This window comes from Hypanus sabinus, chromosome 10 (genome assembly GCF_030144855.1).
Source record: "Hypanus sabinus isolate sHypSab1 chromosome 10, sHypSab1.hap1, whole genome shotgun sequence".
Classification (NCBI taxonomy): domain Eukaryota; kingdom Metazoa; phylum Chordata; class Chondrichthyes; order Myliobatiformes; family Dasyatidae; genus Hypanus; species Hypanus sabinus.
The window spans coordinates 113,686,876-113,709,023 of record NC_082715.1 but is presented as its reverse complement, the minus strand read 5'-3'; the positions used below and the strand labels follow the sequence as shown (position 1 = coordinate 113,709,023).

At 50.0% G+C, this 22,148-nt stretch overlaps 1 protein-coding gene across 10 annotated transcripts in view; it reads left to right on the top strand.

The window, feature by feature from the left end:
• Positions 1-22,148, top strand: part of LOC132401001 (calpain-8-like) — a 149,885-nt gene extending 127,737 nt beyond the window's left edge. For 9 of the 10 annotated variants that reach the window (XM_059982707.1, XM_059982703.1, XM_059982708.1 and 6 more), the window contains 12 exons: positions 493-504; positions 4,492-4,700; positions 5,500-5,566; positions 6,870-6,965; positions 7,966-8,037; positions 9,044-9,101; positions 9,192-9,253; positions 11,163-11,231; positions 14,344-14,422; positions 17,624-17,740; positions 20,350-20,405; positions 21,323-22,148. In XM_059982707.1, coding sequence (XP_059838690.1) covers positions 493-504; positions 4,492-4,700; positions 5,500-5,566; positions 6,870-6,965; positions 7,966-8,037; positions 9,044-9,101; positions 9,192-9,253; positions 11,163-11,231; positions 14,344-14,422; positions 17,624-17,740; positions 20,350-20,405; positions 21,323-21,349 — 924 coding nt within the window. In that variant the 3' untranslated portion in view covers positions 21,350-22,148. The remainder of the gene's footprint in view (positions 1-492; positions 505-4,491; positions 4,701-5,499; positions 5,567-6,869; positions 6,966-7,965; positions 8,038-9,043; positions 9,102-9,191; positions 9,254-11,162; positions 11,232-14,343; positions 14,423-17,623; positions 17,741-20,349; positions 20,406-21,322) is intronic. The other variant, XM_059982700.1, reaches the window with a different exon arrangement.

The following is a 22,148-nucleotide window of genomic DNA, read 5'->3' as shown; positions in this document are numbered from 1 at the left end:
GGCCCAGACCCCAGGCACTCCTTCCTTCCTGGAATCATTGCTGTGAACTTCCCTTGCACCCTCTCTGTATGAATGATATTCTTCCTGCAGAACAGCAACCTGAACTCTATACTGTGGTTGTCTCGTTAGCATCTCCTTAAGAGGGGTTATGATGCCACACACAATGAGGTGGAGACCAATTCTGGTCCATAGTTACACTGCGCTGTCCCAGGCCAAACTCGGCTTGTGACCCCTGTGGCCATGCATTACAGGGCAAGTGGACCAGCAAGGGGAGTTTCTGGTGAATCAACAGTAAGGCTGTGTCCTCATATTTCTGAGCCCAGGTACTGTTTACCCTGAATTACTGCAGACCTCAGGTTAATGGACTTTCAATGCCTGACCAAGAGACCAGTGCCAATAACTCGTAGCTAGCAAGGGACAGACATAAGAATGAATGAAAACACCATTGAATGAGTGGTGTGCTGATTATCTCTCCCCACTTCTTTCCTACAGGTGCCGCCCACGGTGAGTAAATAACTCCTTCCTAGACCTTGGATGCATGCACTTGTCTGATTCACAGAATCCGTTTATCCAATTGGTACGAAAGTCAAAGTTCAGGAGCTTTGATTCTTCTGCAATCCTGTTTAATATTGCAGCCTATGTGCAGGAGCATTATTTCATGAACAGCCCTTTAATGTTACTCAGTGTCATAGGTGAGTGGGCCAATGGCAGAAACTGTGGGGAGAATAAAAATGGGATTAACGTAAACATGTGGTTAATGATTGGTGTGGACCTGGTATATGACTCTGCGCACTGTATTCATTCACCAGTTGCCTTGGTTGCTAATTTTACTGGCAATGTTCAGCAACATTACTTCACCAATAGGCCCAATCTCATAGCAAAATGAATATCTTTAGGAATGGGGATGTTCAAAGTTAGAGTATCATTAGAATACCTTCCAATAACTTTCCCACTATAGATGTCAGGCTCACGAGCCTATAATATCCTGGTTTATTTTTAGAGGTTTTCTTAAACAGAGGAACAATATTAGCTATCTTGCAGTTCTCTGGATGATTTATATATCCCTGGACTGGTTAAAGAACACTGAGGCTGTCTACAAGAAGGGTCAGAGCCGTCTCTATTTCCTGAAGAGACTGAGGTCCTTTAACATCTGCCAGACGATGCTGAGGATGTTCTACGAGTCTGTGGTGGCCAGTGCTATCATGTTTGCTGTTGTGTGCTGGGGCAGCAGGCTGAGGGTAGCAGACACCAACAGAATCAACAAATTTATTCGCAAGGGCAGTGATGTTGTGGGGGTGGAACTGGACTGTCTGACGGTGGTGTCTGAAAAGAGGATGCTGTCCAAGTTGCATGCCATCTTGGACAATGACTCCCATCCGCTCCATAATGTACTGGTTAGGCACAGGAGTAACATTCAGCCAGAGACTCATTCTACCGAGATGCAACACTGAGCGTCATAGGAAGTCATTCCTGCCTGTGGCCATCAAACTTTACAACTCCTCCCTCAGAGTGTCAGACACCCTGAGCCAATAGGCTGGTCCTGGACTAATTTCCACTTGGCATTATTTACTTATTATTATTTAATTATTTATGGTTTTACATTGCTATATTTATACACTGTAACGAAACCCAATTTCCCTTGGGATCAATAAAGTATGTCTGTCTGTCTGTTAGGGCCCTGCAATTTCTGGACTTGCCTCCCAGAGGTTCCCTTGGATTTGCCCTAGTTTGCCTCAAGGCAGCAAACATCTCCTCCATAATCTGTGTGGGGTCCGTGAAGTCAATGCTGCTTTGCCTCACTTATGTAGACTTTGTATCCATTTCCTGAGTAAATACAGGAGCAAAAAAATAATTTAAGAGCTCACCCATCACTTCTGGCTCCATGCATGGATTACCATTCTGATCTTCCAGAGGACCAATTTTGCCCCTTGCAATCCCTTTGCTCTTAGCATATCTGTAGAATCCCTTGAATTCTCCTTCACCTTGTCTGTTTGGGCAACTTCATGCCTTCTTTTAGCCCTCCTGATTTCTATCTTAAGTATTATACTCCATAAGCACCTCAGTTATTCCTACCTTCCTATACCCACCATGCATCACTATTTTTTTCCTTCTTAGCCAGGGCCTTTATCTCTCAGAAACCAATGCACTCTAAACCTGTTATCCTTTTATTTTGACAGGAACAAACAACTCTGTACCTTCAAAATTTTACTTCTGGAGGCTTTCCCCTTTGCACCTTTGCCAGAAAACAGCCTGTCCCGATCCGCACTTGCCAGATCGTTTCTGATATCATCAAAATTGGCCTTTCTTCAATTTAGAATCTCAACCTGTGAACCAGACCTATCCTTTTCCATATTTATGTTGAAACTAATGGCATTGTGATCACAAAATGCAAAATGTTCCTCTACACAAACTTCTGTCACCTGCCCTGACTCGTTTCCTAATACAGACCAAGTATCACACTTTTTTGGGACTTCTATACACTGATGAAGGAAACTTCCCTGAACACATTTGAGAAACTCTATCCCATCTCATCCTCTTTCAGCGTGGGAGTCCCGATCAATATGTGGAACAATCTTGTGTTTCTAACAACAGTTTGCGATCTCTCTGCAAATTTGTTCCTATAAGTTCCTCAGACTGTGCTCTATGATTATAGCCTATTAATGTGGCCATATCTTTCTGATTCCTCAACCCCACCCATGAAGCCTTCAGTCTGTTTGATGAAGCAATGCCATATATTTTCCCTGACCAGTGATGCAACCCCTCCTCCTTTAATCCCTCCTGCTCTGTTGCGTCTAAACAACAGAACCCTGGAATATTGGGCTGTCAGTCCTGCCCCTCCGGTAACCAAGTCTCACTAATGACTACAAATCATAATTCCACGTGTTGACAAATGCCCCTGAGCTCATCTGATTTTCCTACAATACTTCTTGCATTGAAATATCCACAGCTCAGGACATTTAATTGCACCTTTTGATTCCTGTCTTAACAACATCTGCCTCCACAACCACTCCACTAACTGTTCTAGTACTCTGGTTCCCATCCCCCTGCAATGTTAGTTTAAACCACCCCATGCAACCTTCCCGCTAGCAAACATCTGCAGCTATTATAAATTTTTAAGATGTTTTTGTAGCTTTAATCAATATACATGCTATATATTTTATTTATGTAGAGACTGAGATTTTTATTCACTGCTGGCATGTATATTTAATGCATACAGTACATTAAGTCAGGCTGAGTAATTCTGACCTCTGTGCTTGAGAGGTTCTCTCATGCCCTCTCACCCCTTCATGCGCACACCCTCCTGCCCATTCCTTGTCCCCAGGTGCTGAGACTGGAGTTTCAAAGCTGGTTGGTGACACATGGTAACTCTGTTCTCCTCACACACTTGTCCAGATACTCGTGCTTTGACAAAACCGTTAGACTCCTGGACAGGCACAATCTCAACTGTATTCACTGAAGAGGAGGGTGTTGTCATTGGAGAACTCAGAGACAGTGAACTTTCAGAGCTTATTAGCATTAAAAATGAGGAAGTATTAGGGATCATGGCAGGGTTAAAGGAGGGTAAACCCTCTGAAACTGATGAGATGTGTCCCAGCCACGGCAGGAGATCGTTTGAGTCCTGATGGAGATAGTTAAATCTTTACTGGCCTGCAAATGTCACAGAGCTGGTAATTACTAGTCTAATGTAGGTTTATTGGCAAGGAACTGGATTAGCCACTAGCTGAAAAGGCAGGGATTAATCAAAGTCAATAGATTTTCTTTGTAAGAGAGAGATTATGTCTGACCATCAGTTTTCTGAAGAGGGAAAAGTGCTGTTTGTATCATCTACGTGGATCACATTTTGATCATGACCTGTCTGTGTGGAGTTCGCATGCTCTCCCGGTGATCGGGTGGGTGCTCTGCTTTCCTCCTACAGCCCAAAGGTACGGTGATAGCTTGTGGCGGCTGCACTTTGCCACTAAAGTATAGGTGAGTGCCAATGGGACGTCTGAGGGAGAATAAAAATTGGGTATAAAGGAGTAAATGGGACTGATGGAGATGCTATGTTGGGAGCTAGAATGCACCCAATGGGCTTGTGGTAAACTATGTATACCTGTTTGGACACGCCCATCTGTTGACTACTCCTCCCACAGACCCCTGTATAAAGGCAATTGGGGCACTGCTCCTCCCTCAGTCTCCGAGATGTCGTGTTCCCTTTTGCTGTTAATAAAAGCCTATCGTTCACTTCCAGTCTCCGAGAGTTATTGATGGTGCATCAGGGCTGAATGGCTTCTTTCTGTGCATTAATAAGTAGAAACCATTTAGGCCATATTAAAAATACATTGAATATATAGGAGCCTTAACCGCCCAAGTATCACAGTAATAACATTGTCAGGACTGTTACCAGAGAGTGGAGACGTGGGATGGTTCAGACAGTTTGCTCGTGCTGATGTGATCCTAAGCAGTTGCCAGAATAGAATGCACTGCTGACTTGTTTCCTTCCTGTTACAGCTGCAGGTTCAGGACCAGAAGCTGCCCCAGTCATTCTTTGATGAGCAGTGCCCGGTAAAACAGGGACTGACGTACGTGAATGCAAGGGAGGTGAGCGAGACCTACCAGCTCGGGCCAGGCACCTACGTCATCGTGCCAAGTACGAACCAGCCCAACGAGCAGGCTGAGTTTGTCGTCCGCACCTGCTTCCAAAAAGGCACCCAACACAAGTAAGGAGTTCCCCTCACTGTGTGAATGTCTGCCTGTATCCCTCTCCCTGTCCCTGTCTCCCCCTCCCCCATTATCCTTTTTACAGAAACATATTCTCACTATTTATGTCCCAGAGCCCAAGAAAGCTGACCGGCATCTCTACTTCCTCAGGGGCTTGAGAAATCAACGTGTCCCCTTTGATCCTCAGCATTTTATCAATGCACCATAGAAAGCATCCTGTTGATGTGTATCAAGGCTTGGTACGGCAACTGCTCTGTCCTGGACTGCAGGAAACTGCAGAGAGTTCAACCCATTTTGGCAACCAACCTCCCCTCCATTGCCTCAGTCCGCACTTCAAACTGCCTCAGGAAAGCAGCCAACATAATCAAAGTGCCCACCCGTCCTGGACAATTTCTCTTCCTCCTTCCGTTGAGCAGAAGATGCAACTGCCCAAAAGCACGCAGTACCGGTCTCAAAGACAGCTTATATAAAACTATTAACAGACCCAATGTAGGATCAGATGAACCCTTGACCTCACAATTGATCAGATCAAGGCCCTTGTCAGCAGACACTGCACTTTCTCTGTAACTGTAACACTCTATTCTGCACTATTACTGCTTTTCCCTGTACTTCCCCAATGTACTTATGTGGTGAAATTATCTTGATCGGTATCAGACACAACAGATTTTTTCCTTTGTACCAGTAAAGGTGACCATATTAAACCAATTCAAAATTTACCACTGGTGGTGGTGTGGGATGGGATGGAGGACAAGGCCAATTGTAATGGCAACTTCCTCTCCCTCTGTCTCTTGTCTCAAGCACACAACTTTCACTGAAAAGACAGGAATACAGCGATTGGGAACAGATATTCGATCAATATGCCCAGGTGAGTAGGCCATGTTTCCATGGATACTGTTCTGAAGGGATGATGGGAAATCTACCTACCCAAAAGGTGTGGTCCTTCTGGCTCGGGACCTAAAGGCATTCAGACCAGTGGTAACTCCTCTCCCCTGTTCCACTCTGTCCCCACGATACCCCTCCCTGCTGCCTGCCCAACTCTCCCCTACTAACCATCCTCAGTACCCAGTTCCACACCATCCCCATGGCACCTACCACCCTTGACTCTCCCTAAGCCCCCTCTCCCACCACACCCCACCCAACTCCATTCACCAATTGTCTCGCACATCCCCTGCCCACCTCACTCCTCCTATTGCTTTCATCCGGCCCGAACCTCCTCACTGTTCAACCTCACTCAGCCCACCTCCCAAACTTTCTCCCACTCATCCCAACTTCACCATTTTCCCTAATGACCTAAATCTGTAAATCTGCAGAGGTTAGCAAAATCACAAAGGCATCAAATAGACAGGCGGCTGGTCCTTTTCCCAGGATGGGGGAGCCCAAAACTGGAAGGAGGAGGCTTAAGGTGAGGGGGAAATATTTAAAGGGGGCCTGGGGGGGCAAGTATTTCACACAGAGGATGGTAGTACATAGAACGAGGAGGTGGTAGAGATGTGTACAATTACAATATTTAAAGGACACTTGGACAAGTCAAAGTGGAGTTTATTGTCAGATGAACAAGTGCAATGAAAAACTTACTTGCAGCAGCCTCTCAGACCTGGAGCATCAGAGACACAACATTGACCAGAAACAACAGGAACTGTACGGGAAAGAACAAAACGAGAAGAAAATAGTTCACTGTAGTGCACTGTAGTCATGATGTTGCAAAGTGGACATAGTGGTATGTGGATAAGAAAAGTCAATGGGGTAAACTCGGACAACTAGCACTAACTTGGCTTGCATGGATGCCCTGAAACTGTGATGAACTCACCCCGTATAACTATCCCCCTTCCTGGCCCAGCTCTCTCCCCTACCCTCTCTCCCCTACTGCCTTCCACAATACCTCACCCCCTCAACCAGTCCCATAACCCAGCCGACCCAAATCCACTGACTCCCAGCCCTCTCGAGGTTAAACACAGAGGGTTGGTCCCACATGCTGATTCATTGTCTGCTGGGGGGTCTATGAGGGAGGGTGTTACTCTGACTGGGGAACGGGAGAGGGGATGAGGGGAACATTCAGAGTTGGGAGGGAGATTCTGGTGAGGACAGGGATTCTGGTGGCTGGGCGATCCTGTTGCGGTGGGGGTCTTTGATGGGATCTTCCCATGTTTACTGACCTTGTTTCCACACAGGTCCCAGATCGCAGGTGGTCGCTGTCTCAATACAATGAGCCGGACATGATGGGCAACTCACTCTCGCCAAACCCAATGTCTCCCTCCACGATAGAGGTATGATGCCCCTCCCCTTTTACTCTGCTGTGAGAGAGGGTTTGTATGGTTGTGGGAAGGTAAGTTGTGTATGGTCATGAGAAAGGAGTGGTGGGGTGGGGGAGTACTGGAAGATAGGTGAAGGGGTAGAGATCTGGTTGGAGGAGTGTGGGTGGGAGAGGGGATTGGGAGATAGATGGGTGGGGTGGGAGAGGGGTTTGGCTGGGGTGAGCGAGGTTTGGGTAAGTCGTGTGGTTTGAGAGGGGTGTGGGTGGGGTTTGGGTTGGGAGGTTGTGGTTTGAGAGGGGTGTGGTTTGGGTGGAGGGTGTGGTTTAAGAGGGACATGGGTGAGGTTTGGATTGGGTGGGTGGGGTTTGAGAGTGGTGTGGTTTGGGTGGAGGGTGTGGTTTAAGAGGGACATGGGTGAGGGTTGGGTGGGGTGTGGTTTAAGAGGGATATGGGTGAGGTTTGGGTTGGGTGGGTGGTGTTTGTGGTTTGAGAGGGGTGTGGGTGGGGTTTGAGGGGGTGTGGTTTGAGTGGAGGGTGTGGTTTAAGAGGGACATGGGTGAGGGTTGGGTGGGGTGTGGTTTAAGAGGGATATGGGTGAGGTTTGGGTTGGGTGGGTGGGGTTTGAGAGGGGTGTGGTTTGGGTGGAGGGTGTGGTTTAAGAGGGATATGGGTGAGGTTTGGATTGGGTGGGTGGGGTTTGAGAGTGGTGGTTTGGGTGGAGGGTGTGGTTTAAGAGGGACATGGGTGAGGGTTGGGTGGGGTGTGGTTTAAGAGGGATATGGGTGAGGTTTGGGTTGGGTGGGTGGTGTTTGTGGTTTGAGAGGGGTGTGGGTGGGGTTTGAGGGGGTGTGGTTTGAGTGGAGGGTGTGGTTTAAGAGGGACATGGGTGAGGGTTGGGTGGGGTGTGGTTTAAGAGGGATATGGGTGAGGTTTGGGTTGGGTGGGTGGGGTTTGAGAGGGTTTGGTGGGTGGGTGAGGTCACATTCTGAACTAAACTTTGCTTCCATTTCAGACTTGGCATAGTTGGGGTCACCATAAAAATGGTACAGAGAGCAGATTCTTGCCCTCTTCACCGACTTTGAAGGTAAGACTACCTTCTCAAACCACTGGCTCCTTGTTGCAGTCCAGCTGGTTGGGTCCAGGCCCAGTGACAGCAGACTGGAGCCTCTCTGTTACTCACACTGACCGCACTAGTCACACACCTGGAAGCAAAAGGGAACGTCAGGAGAGGAGAACAACAAACTTGAACCACTGTTCCTCCCCAGTCCTGGGGAAAGGTCAGTGTGTGACACACTGTACCCCTTTCCCGGGCAGCACAAGGACAGGCCCTTGGGCCCATGATGCTTGTGCTTGGCCTCAGACCAACATAAACTAATACCTTATGCCTGTACATGATCCATATCTCTTAATTTCCTGTATATTCATGTGGTTTTAGTATAAATGCCTCTTCAACATCACTACTGGATCTGCTTCCCCAAACACCTCTTGCATTCTGTTCCAGTCACCCACCACCCTCCCAAAAAAAATAAATTGTCCTCTCCATCTCCTTTAAACTACTCTCCCCACCTTAAATCCATTCCCTGTCGTACTTTACATTCCTACCCTGGGAGTAAGATGCTGACTGTTTACCTCCCTCTTAATTTTATTAACTTGTGTCGTGTTTCCTGTCAGCCTCTCGTGTGCCAGATGAAACAGCTGGAGTTTGTCAAATCAGTCTCTGGTAAACCTCATCTGCACCCTCTCCAAAGCCTCTACATCCTTTATCTAATGGAGGATGGGGTGGGGGGTGAACATGCAGCTCCTGATGTGGCCTGAACAAAGTCTTACATAGCTGCCATATGATTTCCTGACATTTCTACTCAACACCTCGATCAATGGGGTCAAACATGCCATATTCCTTCTTTGCCACCTGTCTACTTGCATGGCCAGTCCTTGGCAGCTGGAGACTTGGACCTCGAGATCCTCCGTACATCAAAGTGCAACATCTCACTCTTGTCTGGATGAAACTCTGTCTGAGAAGGACAGTGTGTGACACGCTACTCCAGGGAACCTGGTTCTGACTGACGTGTCGCTTTCACTTTGCCCTTCAGAATGCAGAGCTGGACGCCGCGGGGTTACAGAAGGTGCTGAACCAAGTGTTTCTCCGTGGTGAGTCATTGGCTGTCGTCCTTGTGTGGTGTCTGTGCTTCCGTTCTGTTGTCTGCGTGATCCTGATCTCCATCTTGTCTCTGTTGACAGACGAGGTGGCAGCAGAGGGATTCAGTCTTGACCACTGCCGCGGGATGGCGCTTCTCATCAACGTATCCTTCAGCGGTCATTGAAACCGGGGTCCACGGTCAGACAGGAGTGTCCAGACGTTGGGTAGGGGGTGCAGGCTGGTTAGGTGAGGGGATGCAGAAAGGGTGGGTTTAAGAGTAGACAGATGGTGGAGCAGAGGTGTGGGGAGTCGGCGTGTGTGGACAGCTTGGGGGAGAGGAGAGGTGGCAGAATGGGTGTGGACAAATGTTGGGGAAGAGGTGTAGACAGGGTGAGGGAGAGGGGGTGTGGACGGCGGGAGAGGGGTGTGGATGGCGGGAGAGGGGTGTGGACGGCGGGAGAGGGGTGTGGACGGCGGGAGAGGGGGTGTGGACGGCGGGAGAGGGGGTGTGGACGGGTGGAGAGGGGGTGTGGACGTGGAGGGGGTGTGGACGGCGGGAGAATGGATGTGGACGGCGGGAGAATGGATGTGGACGGCGGGAGAGGGGGTGTGGACGGCGGGAGAGGGGGTGTGGACGGCGGGAGAGGGGGTGTGGACGGCGGGAGAGGGGGTGTGGACGGCGGGAGAGGGGGTGTGGACGGCGGGAGAGGGGTGTGGACGGCTGGAGAGGGGTGTGGACGGCGGGAGAGGGGTGTGGACGGCGGGAGAGGTGGTGTGGACGGCTGGAGGGGGTGTGGACCATGGGAGAGGGGGTGTGGATGGCGGGAGAGGGTGTGTGGACGAGTGGAGGGGGTGTGGGCCGTGGGAGAGGGGGTGTGGACGGCGGGAGAGGGGTGTGGACGGCGGGAGAGGGGGTGTGGACGGCGGGAGAGGGGGTGTGGACGGCGGGAGAGGGGTGTGGACGGCGGGAGAGGGGGTGTGGACGGCGGGAGAGGGGGTGTGGACAGCAGGAGAGGGGGTGTGGACGAGTGGAGGGGGTGTGGACGGCGGGAGAGGGGTGTGGACGGCGGGAGAGGGGGTGTGGACGAGTGGAGGGGGTGTGGACGGTGGGAGAGGGGTGTGGACGGCGGGAGGGGGGGTGTGGACGGCTGGAGGGGTTGTGGACCGTGGGAGAGGGGGTGTGGACGGCGGGAGAGGGGGTGTGGACGAGTGGAGGGGGTATGGACTGTGGGAGAGGGGGTGTGGACGGCGGGAGAGGGGGTGTGGACGGCGGGAGAGGGGGTGTGGACGAGTGGAGGGGGCGTGGACGGCGGGAGAGGGGCGTGGACGGCAGGAGGGGGTGTGGACCGTGGGAGAGGGGGTGTGGACGTGGAGGTGGTGTGGACCTTGGGAGAGGGGGTGTGGACGGCGGGAGAGGGGATGTAGGCAAACACAGTGGGTGAAGGTTCTGACAGACTTTGGGGAGTGTCAGCAGCCGCAGCTACTGGGCCAGTCAGATGGAGGGAATGGAGTCACAGTTGGATTTGAGGTGATCAGGTGGCTCAGTGAGAAACTGGGCAGTTCATTGCCATGGTGATGAGTGCCACTGCTTCCCAGCTCCAGAAACTCAGGTTTGATTCTCACCTCAGATGCTGTCTATGTGGAGTTTAGATGCTCACCCAGTAACCGTGTGGATTTGGAATGGGAGACGGTGAGGGGTGGGATTAGACGGGAGTCTTGTCAGCGGTGGGGCCGGGATTGGAATTGGGATAGACTGCAGTCTGGGTGCTTGGCGTTGTGTCTTCAGCCAAAAACGGGAGAAGTGCTCGGGTGGCTGCACACCAGGCACTCCCTGGTGTACTGAGGATATTTACTGGACATGCATACTGGGCTCACAGTGGCCACTCTGGCTGTCTGATGAAGAGAAACAGTGTGCTTTTGACCACAGCACAACCATTCTCCTCTGCCTGCCAACAGCTGCCCCCTGTCTGTCCAGAGGTGCCCCTCTCTTCCCCACAGTGGCTTCAGTGGACTGCAGGATGTGTTGAAGGGGCACTGTGGTCAGGATATTCAGCCTTAACTGATTGTCACAGTTTGACAGCTTGGGAAAACTGAACAAACATGATTTCAGATGCTTCTGGGGAAAGATTGAGGCCCTGAAGGTATGAACTGGTGAATCATTGTCACGTGTGCCTGGATATAATGGAAAGCTCATGTTCACACCGTCCATACAAATCATTTCATTACCACGCTACATCGAGGTAGTACAAGGGAAAGCAAGAAATTAACGCAGTTTAAAGTGTTACAGTTCCAGAGAAAGTGTGGTGCAGATGGACGATACAGTTCAAGGGACACTGAGGTAGGCTGGGAGGTAAAGAGCTTGTCTTTTGGCATATGCGGGGTCAGTAAGCATCCTGTAACGGTAAGGTAGGTGCTGTCCTTAACCCTGGTGGCCCGTGCTCTCAGAGTTTTACATCCTCTCCTGATGAGAGGAGGGAGAAGAGTAAACGACCGGAGTAGGTGGATGGGTGAGGTCTCCGATTATTTTGGCTGCTTTCTGCTGGAAGCATAAGCAGAGTCAATGGAGGGGAGACAGGTCTTCGAAAGGAAGGTACCATCAATCCCAGGGTGGTAGGTTTGTTTGTGAGGAGACAGCGCTTCAGTCTTGATTTCAGAAAAATGAGAGATCTACACAATGTTAGATCTGGAGATGCTGTTGTCCAGAAGGTTTTTCTGAAGTCCAGAATGTAACTGAAATCTGGTGGTTACAGCCATTTTATTAGATATTCATGACTGTACAGGTCAGACAGGGTCAGCAAGCAAGGCATGAAAAGACGTGGTTTTAGGGAACAGTAAGATAACAAAGGGGCCTGAGCACGTGCTTTCCTTTCATCCAGCAAACCAGACTGGACCGTTTCAGACTGGGGGGGGCGGACTGGACCGGTTTAGACTGGGGGGGGCAGACTGGACTGGTTCAGACCGGGGTGGGGGGGGCCGGACTGGACCGGTTCAGGCAGTGAAGAGGGCAAATGGAATGTTGGCCTTTGTTACAAGGGGAAGTGAGTACGAGAGCAAGGATGTCCTTTTGCATTTGTACAGGGCCCTGGTGAGACCACACCTGGAATATTGTGTACAGTTTTGGTCTCCAGGTTTAAGGAAGGACATTCTGGCATTTGAGGAAGTGCAGCGTAGATTCACTAGGTTGATTCCTGGGATGGCAGGGCTGTCTTACGCAGAGAGATTGGAGAGATTGGGCTTGTACACGCTGGAATTGAGGAGATTGAGAGGGGATCTGATTGAAACGTTTAAGATAATTAAAGGATTTGATAGGATTGAGGCTGGAAATATGTTCCAGATGTTGGGAGAGTCCAGTACCAGAGGGCATGGATTGAGAATAAGAGGTCAGTTATTTAAAACAGAGTTGAGGAAGAGCGTCTTCTCCCAGAGAGTTGTGGAGGTGTGGAATGCACTACCTCGGAAGATGGTGGAGGCCAATTCTCTGGATGCTTTCAAGAAGGAGCTAGATAGATATCTGATGGATAGGGGAATCAAGGGATATGGGGACAAGGCAGGGACTGGGTATTGATAGTGAATGATCAGCCATGATCTCAGAATGGCGGTGCAGACTCGAGGGGCCGAATGGTCTACTTCTGCACCTATTGCCTATTGCCGAGACCAGGGGTGGGGTGGCCAGTCTGGACCGGTTCAGACTGGGGTGGGGGGGGCGGACTGGACCATTTCAGACTTGGTGGGGGGGGGCTGAACTGGACCGGTTCAGACCCAGACCGGGGAGGGGGGGCCAGACTGGACCGGTTCAGACCGGGGAGGGGGATGGGGGACCGGACTGGACCGGTTCAGACTGGGAGTGGGGGGGGGACCGGACTGGACCGGTTCAGACCGGGGTGGGGGGATGGGGGACCAGACTGGACCGGTTCAGACTGGGGGGGTTGCCAGACTGGACTGGTTCAGACTTGGAGGTGGGGTGCTGAACTGGACCGTTTCAGACTGGGGGGGTGGGGGGGGGCCGGACTGGACCGGTTCAGACTGGGGGGGGGCCAGACTGGACCGGTTTAGATTCATTTAACATTGAAACAAGGAAGAATTCTCTGCTCTGAGTTTTGTTGGTCTTTGGAACTCCAGAAAAGATTGAACATGAAACAAGTATAGTACAGGAATAGGCTTTTGCTCAAATTGATGCTAATTAAACTAATGCCTTTTAATTTCTCATGATTCATATTCTTTCATTCCCTGATGTCCAAGTCTCGACCTAACCATCACTAAATGCCACTGTTGTATCTGCTTCCACCAGCAGCCCACTCCATTGTGTCTAAAAACTTTGAAAACAAATGTATTCATGATTGAAATGTGGGGCATGTCCAATGGCCCAAGTCCATTCTGCATAAAAACTTTTAAAATAACCGGACATCCCATGCAAACATCCTCCTTTCACACTATACCTATACCCTTTAGTACTTGACATTTCTACCCTAGGCCAAAGATCCTATCTACCCCATCAACACCCCACATAATCTTGTACAATTCCATCAGTTTTCCCCTTGGTCTCCCACACTCGAGAAAACGGCATAAGTTTGTTCAGCCTCTCCTTTTCGGTGACACACTCTAATCACGAAAACACCCAGGTGAGCCTCTTCTACTCACTTTGAAAAAGCTTTCATTCCTTCTTAAAATGGGGCAACCAGTACTGCACAAATCACTCAGTGCATCCTCCCCAAAGTTTTAGACAACTATAACGTAACTTTCTGTTCTTTCTTTTTGTCCCCGGTGATGAAGGCAAGCATACCATCTGCCTTCCTTACCTTACCACCCTAACGATCTGAGTTGCCACTCTCAGGGGGCTAAGTTTTGTGCCCCAAGATCCTTCCGGACAGTCATGATCTTAGTGAGTGAAGGGTAGGCCAGAGATGCCACATGGCCTTCCTCCTGTGTCCTTTTGAGTACAAATTTCTACCTTTCTGAGTGTGGGCTTCCTCCCTCTCTGGGCATGGACCAGCCCACTGTGTCTGTGTTCCTGTTGGTCAGACCTCCAGCTCCCTGCCTTCCATTCCTGCCCCAGACTGAGGCAAGCCATCCCTTTACTTCCTCTATTGGCTTTGCCATCAGCTCAGAGTGACTGTCCTGCTGGTCTACATCGGCCCAGTTCTACAACCTCCAGATCCCATTGGTGGTTGCTGGGCACAGATTAGGTTGTCATACAGCAGATTATCACACACTCCAAGAAGAATCTCCTGCTGATTTCTTCTTCCTCTTCCTCAGAAACTCTTCCATGAGAGGGACATAGAGGGCTCAGGACTGTTGGATATGAACAGTCTCTTCGATTGCTTGTATGACATGGGTGAGTGTTGGCCTTGTTCCTTCGGACCACCGGGTTTCCAACGCCTGCTGAGCCACCAGGGTGAACAAAGCTGGCAAATTTCAGATCAAAAGCTGGGAAATGAGTGGGGTGGGGATCTGTGGAGAACTAGTGGTCTTCAGGCTGCTGGGAAATATCCAAAGGCAAGTTTATTGTCATACAGTCACATCCATGCAATGAAAAACTCTCAGCAACATTACAGGAACACAGCATCATATCAGCAGCATTCACAAGAGTAAAACTTCATTAAATATATTTTTTGTTCAGTTTTAATCTTTTACAAGGAAGAACACAGAACAAAAGGGAATCCGTTTTGGTGCAAAGTGATCGACAAGGTCTCGGTGTTTAACGTGGTCAACGTGTCTAATGTCTAGGATTGTGCAGGTTGATGAAGGAGTGAAAGGTTGAAGGGAAGCAGCTGTTGTTGAAGCAGGTGAGGCTGGACCTCCTGCCTGCTGGCAGCTACAGGTAGATTGTAGGGCGTGGATGGTTGTGATCTGTGATGATAAGATTGGAAGGAGAATAGCAATGGGTTTGAGGATGGTGGAAGGGAGGCAGGGTTTTCTGAGGGTTGGTGAATGGGAGGCAAGACCTCCTCAATTACAATGCAGAATGAGACCATTTGCCCCATCAGGTCCCTGTTGTCTCCTAATGGAGCAATATGGTTTTGTCCCCTTTCTTTTATCGCCCTCTTCTCCTGCAGCTTGTTCTCTCTCATCATTCCCATCAAATCCCCTTTGATTGATTTGGTCATGATGTAATGGGAGTAATCAGTTGGCAGATGCCTGTGATGTGAAAGGCAACCAGCTAGCCTTCTGGTACCAGAGACCCATGTTCCATCCTGACCTGGGTGCTGTCTGTGTGGAGTTTACTCGTTCTCCATGTGACCATGTGGGTTTCCCCCTCCCCCCACCCCCACCAAACCAAGGTTGGCTTCTGTAAATTGCCCCTAGTGGGTGGGTGAGTGATGGATTTGGGGTTTGGTGATGGAAATGTGGAGAGAGTTGGTTAACAAAAGGTGTTGTTCCTTGAGCCAGGAGAATCGATTTGCTGAATGGCCTTCTATGTTGTAAAGGAACATGGCCTTTATTAATTCCTTTTCCCAAGGTGCTTTGTTCAGTGATTACAGGATCACAATAATACAATGTTACTGTACTTCACAATACACACTACTTACAATTACAAATTATAACACAGTCAGCACGATGTCAAGCCCCTGTAGTGACAACTGGGACCATAACGTACCCCAATGTACTCGAGGATGCCCCACTCTTCTTCTCCAGGGACATCAACCTGGAAGAAGGTCAGGTGATTGGGCTGGGCAGAACCTTTGACTGCCTGCTATCCAGATGCCTCAGTCAGGGTCAGCAGCCAGCCAGCCAACCAGAATATCCCCCGAGGGATTGGTCCCTCCATCGGGTAACCAAAGGTCAGGAGCTTAGGGCTGAAAGGTAGCCCCGCTCTGTTCATTCCTGATATTCAGTCTCCACTGCTCTGTGTAACACTCTCCATTCCCGGTCCCCAGTGTAAAGAGAGAGGACTCTCACGTAAAGGATGGTAGAACAGACCACCACAGCGTGTCTGGATGGCAGACAAGGGCAAGAACTGTACGGTATGCTGAACAAAAGCCGCGTTGGCACATTGCAAAATGGCACAGTGGGTGTCTCTTCACAGCACGCCGTGTTGAGTGGGACTGGCAGCTGAGAGTTATTTTGGGGCTTGTGTTTGATGAGTGATTCAGTACGAGCAAGCTTTGGGATCATGCCATGCTCACGAGTGCCTTCGACATTCACCTCAACAGGACAGGGACTGGCTTCTATCACAGCCAGAGACGGACTTTCTGCCGGAAGAGGGGAACTTCAAAGATTCATTTGTTTCAAAGCAGGTGTTCATACACAACTCTGAAATCTGTCTTCTCCAGATAGCTACGAAACAAAGAAAGAACATGGAAGTTGTTGAGAGAGAACCATCACCATACAAAAACGAGCAGCATCTTGACATCAACCCCAAACCCCCTCGCCCCCACAAAATCAAATAGGAACATTGACCCCAAAAAAATCCCCTCCCCACACAAAAAACTAACCCAACATCAATGCCCAAAGACCCTCCCCTCGCACAATAAAACAGGAAAGGAACAGGCGATTTTGAAAAAGAATAGCATATAAAAACCACAAGTCTGAAAAAGTCCACAGTCTGTAGATGCAATAGTCCAATCTAGAAACGATACCATCTGACGATATCACAAACATTCATTGAAAGAGAGGCCTACCCTCCTGCCACAACGAGCCACACTGTGACAGGCCGCTCACAGACACCTTCTCTGGCAGCAGTCAAAAAGAAGGCTGAACTCTTGCTCGCCTTCCGCACTCGCCTCGATGTCTCAACCTTCCTCAACGCTTGAATCGGCGATTAATAGATGCTTTAACTGGCAAAATGGAGACAAACACTTCCCGGTTTACTGTTTCATGTTCTATTTACTGTCTCAGAGACGTAAAAGTCGTAAAAAAGCTATTTTTATTTGTCAACTGAAGGAGCATTGTTCATCTTGACCCAATCTTTGACTTATTCCCGACTCCCTGGGAAAGCTGACCAGTTCTCACCGAACAGCAGACTGACGCTCGCCACTGGGTACCGTGTATCATCAGGGAAGCAACACCCTTTCAGGGAAACAAATCCATTGGCAGCACGTGCCATCTTAGAGTGTGCTCAGTGGACAGATATCTCAGCAGGGTGCTGAGGCAGACGGCCACCCGCTGGCTATGTACACAAGACCAGAGACACAACGTTTGCTCCTGTCCCAGGGGAAGGCCGCAACTCCCTCTGGACAGTGACAGCAAAGTGAGCAACCAGCACCTGACCATAGAGACACTGTCCCTGACCAGGGGGAGTGTTCTTTGTGGACCCGGAAAAGTCAGAGGCTGTGATCCACACTCTCCATGGCCCTGTGAGAAGGGAATTCCCCAGGAATGTGGAAGCTGCAGCTGGTCACTGGGGGGACAGAGTGGAAGCTAGGTTTCCAGGGGGAGGGGTGGAATTGTTCTGACTGGACACTGATTCAGTGGGTGAATGCCCTTCACCTACACACGAACTCTTGACTGCTGCGGTCTCACGAGCGTTGTCTTCGCCAAGCTGGGGAACACTCCGCCTGAAGTGGTGCTCTCTGCCTCTTCTCTCCTCCGCCAGGTTATCCGGCCGGGATGTCGGGACAGAAGCTCATGTCCCTGAGGTATGCTGACCCGCTGGGGAGGGTGAGCCTGGAGAGTTTCATCCATTGCTGCCTCCGCGTGGAATTTGCCACCAGTAAGTGTCTCCACTGTCAGCCTCATGCCAGTGGGCCACAGGGCACTGAGAGAGACCACTCAGCCCTTTGTGCCTGTGCTGGCCCTTGTGCACATGCTGAAATTTGAACTGAAAGTGGAACTGCAAAGGGACTCCAGCAGTCAAGCAGCATCTGTGGAAAAGGAAACCAGCTAATTTCCACCAAATGATCCCATTGCCCGTCACGTCTTCCTCTTTCCTCCCACTTCTGCGACTCCCTGCTCCATCCTTCTGTTCCCACCCAGCACTCCATGCTCTGTGGCATCCTTCCATGCCGTTCCAGTCCCTTCACCTGTTCCCTTCCTGGCATCCAGCGACCCCAAACTGTCTTTCCTAGGAAGCAGCAATTCACTCAGTCATTCAGCTTGAAAACAGGTCCTTCGGCAACAGGTCCATGCTCACCAAGATGCACCGTCTGAGTTAGTCCCATTGGCCCATAGCCTTTCCAATCCCGGAACCACTCTAACCTTTTAAAAGTTGACTCAACACTTCCTCTGACAGATCATTCCACTAAGATAGCACCCTTTGGGAAAAAATAAGTTGCCCCTCAAATTCCAATTAAATGTTCCCTTCTCTCACCTTAAACTTGTGCCCTCTAGTTCTTGATACCCTGGCCATGAAAAAATACTCTTCACTCACCCTGTCCATGTCCTTCACAATTTTAGTACTTCGATAAGTTTAGCTCCAAGTCTCCTGTTGCTCGAAGGAATAAAGTCATATCCTACCCAACCTCTCCCTATAACTCGGGACCTTGAGTCCTGGCAACATTCTTGTCAGTCTTTCCTGCACTCCTTACAGTTTAATAACGTCTTTCCTATACAAAACTGGCCACAATATTCCAAGTATGGCCTAACCAGTAACGTATACAAGTGCAACATGACATCCCAGCTTTTCTACTCACTGCCCTGACTGATGGAGGTCAGCCTCCTTCACCACCCAGTCTACCTGTGACTGCACTTTGATGGAACCATGTACTCCAGGATCTCTCTCTATTCTCACTCCAATCTAGTGAACCGATGTGGTCTCTGCATTGGAGAAAGCACAGCTGACTCAGAGCTTCTGAGCTGCCTGTCACTGGCCTTCTCCCCTGCCACAGTCACTGGAGGGACAGCGTCTTATCTTCCACCTGGGCACCTTGCAGCCCTCTGGAATAAACACTGGATGTTCTAACTTCAGGTAAACAGCTCTCTTACCATTTCCAACGATCATTACTGATCACCCCAGCCTTTCAGACATTAAACCAGGTTCTCTTTCCACAGGCGCTGCTTGGCTAGCTGAGTTTTTTCAGCTAGTTTATATTTCTAACTCTTTGGAAGTTGGTCTCACCCAATCATCCTACAGAGTTCCTTTTCCGGTATAGGAAGGGTGAGATTACATTAGAGAGGGTGTAGAAAATAGGTTACCAGGACACGGGGGTGGGGGGCAGGGGCTTGACAATAAGGAGAGGCTGGATAGGTTGGGACTGTTTTGCCTGGTGAAAGAGGTTTATGAGTGAATTTAGAGAGTTTTATAAAATCTTGAGGGGCAAAGATAAGTTGAATGGTCACTATCTTTTTTCCAGAGGAGATAAAAGCAGGGGGCATTAGGTTTAAGGTGATAACCATTTTCTTTTCTCACATGTACTGAGAAACAGTGAAAAGCTTTTGTTCATGTGCCATCCAGACGGATCATTCTGTACTCAAGTAAGAACAAAAAGAAAAGAGAATTCAGAATCCGGCATTAGAGGGAAAGTACAGTGCAGGTGGACAAATGATAGCCACAACAAGGTAGACTGTGGGATTAGGATTTCATCTTTATTAGAGAGAGGTCCACTTGAAAGCCTGATAACAGCTGGACAGAAGCTTTTGGTGAGCCTGATGGGACATGTTCTCCAGTTTTTGCATCTCCTGACCGATGGGATTCTGGTGCTGCTCTATGCAGGAGATGCAAAGTGCAGGGCTAGATTTCGAGACCGTCTGAGCTGAGTCCACAACTCTGCAAGTTCTTGTGGTCTTGGGCAATGTGGTGGGCAGCCTGGGCTGTTGGTGCATTCAGATAGGTGAGGGGGGCAATATTTTTACACAGAGAGCAGTGGATATCTGGAATGAGCTGCCAGAGGAAGTGGTAGAGGCAAGTAAAACTACAATGCCTGAAATACAGTTGGATAGGCTCACAGATAGGAAAGGGTTAAGGGCCAAATAAGACCATAAGATATAGGAGCAGAATTAGACCATTTGGCCCATCGAGTCTGATCTGCCGTTCAATCTGATTTATTTTCCCTTTCAATCTCATTCTTCTGCCTTCTCCCTGTAAGAAAGACCATCAGAATCCCATCGGTCAGGAGATGCAAAAACTGGAGAACATGTCCCATAGGAGCAGAATTAGGGATATTGGCAAATGGGGATAGTGTAGATTGGCATTGTGGGTGACTTGGGCTGGAGGGCTCAGACTCATGCTGCGTAAAAGTGGTCAATTAAAATTTGGAACCAAAATCCCCAAATTAGATAGTTATTGAGAGGGAAGAGATCACAGGGATGGGAAAACTTAGAGGGTAATGAATTGAAAGAGCATTTGGTGTTTTGGTGACTATAATCACTGTGTTTATTTATCAGAGATGTTCAACAAGTTAAGCAGAGGCCAGCCAGGACTCAGTTTGAGTGCCAATGAGGTAAGGATGAGGTTTGAACCACTACATATGTGACTGTAGTGGAGGGCACTGTATTACACTGGGTACCATAACCCTCTCCTGGAAATGGCCAGGAACCTGGGAAGCTGAGAGGGAAGAAAGTATTTGAATTCAATGAGGAGGGATGGAGGGACATGGTCCCATCATAACTCTTCCCCTGCCAGGGTCCCTTCGTAACCCGTGTCCCATCCTGGCCCTTACCCTGCCGGTTTCCCATCGTAGCCCTTCCCCTGTTGGTATCCCATCCTATCCTACCCCTTCCCCTGCCAGTGTCCCATCGTAGCCTTTCCCCTGTTGGTATCCCATCCTATCCTACCCCTTCCCCTGCCAGTGTCCCATCGTAGCCCTTCCCCTGTTGGTATCCCATCCTATCCTACCCCTTCCCCTGCCAGTGTCCCATTGTAGCCCTTCCCCCGTTGGTATCCCATCCTATCCTACCCCTTCCCCTGCCAGTGTCCCATTGTAGCCCTTCCCCCGTTGGTATCCCATCCTATCCTACCCCTTCCCCTGCCGGTGTCCAAACCTATCCCTTCCCCTTCTGGTGTGCGGCTCTAACTGCCCTGCCAACCCCTGATGCACCGTCAATAACTCTCTGAGATGTGAGGTGAGATATTGGCTTTTATTGGCTGGAAGAAAGAACAAGCAGCAATTGACCACCACACTGCATCCTGGAGACTGAGGCCGGGGCGGTGTCTCCAATCGCCTTTATACCGGGGTCCGTGGGAGGAGCCACGGTCAGTGGGAGGAGCCACGGTCAGTGGGAGGAGCCACAGGAGCAGTCAGCGGGGGTGGGGGGGGGTGCGTGTCCAGACAGGTATACGTAGTTCACCACAACCCCCAATCACCCCTCTCCCCTCCTGGTATCCTCTCTGACTGCCCATGTGTTCTCTCCTCTACAGTGGATGCTCTTCACCACCTACTTTTAATGGACTGGATTGTCTGAGTCACTGCTTGGAGCGCTAAAGTGAAGATGATATCCTGATTGGAAACATCCCCACTCCAAAGGGCCTGGATCTCAGTGGGACTGAAAATGGACTGAACTGGGAACTGCTGAGTGTTTGACAACGTGAAGGGAGCCCTCTTCTCTGGGTCTGATCCCTCCCGAGACCAAGACTACTGAAGGTGCCAGTCAGACGCTGACTTGTTCTGCCAATATTCCCACCCCTGCCGACATTACCTTTCATCCCGGGAATCACTGTCCAGCTTCTGGGCCAAGTTCACACTTACTGCTTGACATTCCGCCCAGGAATTTCTCGGGAGACCCTACTCTCCCCACATCCCTATCCACTGCCCCCACTTCCTACTCCTCACCCGCATAGCCATGATCGTTTCCAGCGGGCAGAGAACCAGCACAGTGTTAGGACGTGGGAGGAAACCTAGGTGGGCATAGGAAGGTGCAGTCTCCAAACAGACAGCACCCAGAGTCAAACTGGAGGGTGGTGAAGGGGAGGAGATACCTTGTCTGGCCATCCCCCTGCACCTCTCCCCCCAATGGTTCCACTATCAGCTCCCTTCCACCCCAGATTTCAGCTCTGGTAGCCTCCATGTTCCAGCAACTGTCCCCACCTTCACCCTCCACCCCCACCTACTCCCAAATCCACCCAGCTGCCCCCCTGACTCACCTTCCCTCTTCCTGTTATTCCAGCTTTCTCTCCTCTCCACTCTCACATAGGGTCTCAACCCAAAATGTCGGCAATTCCTTCCCTACCCCCCCACCCACACACA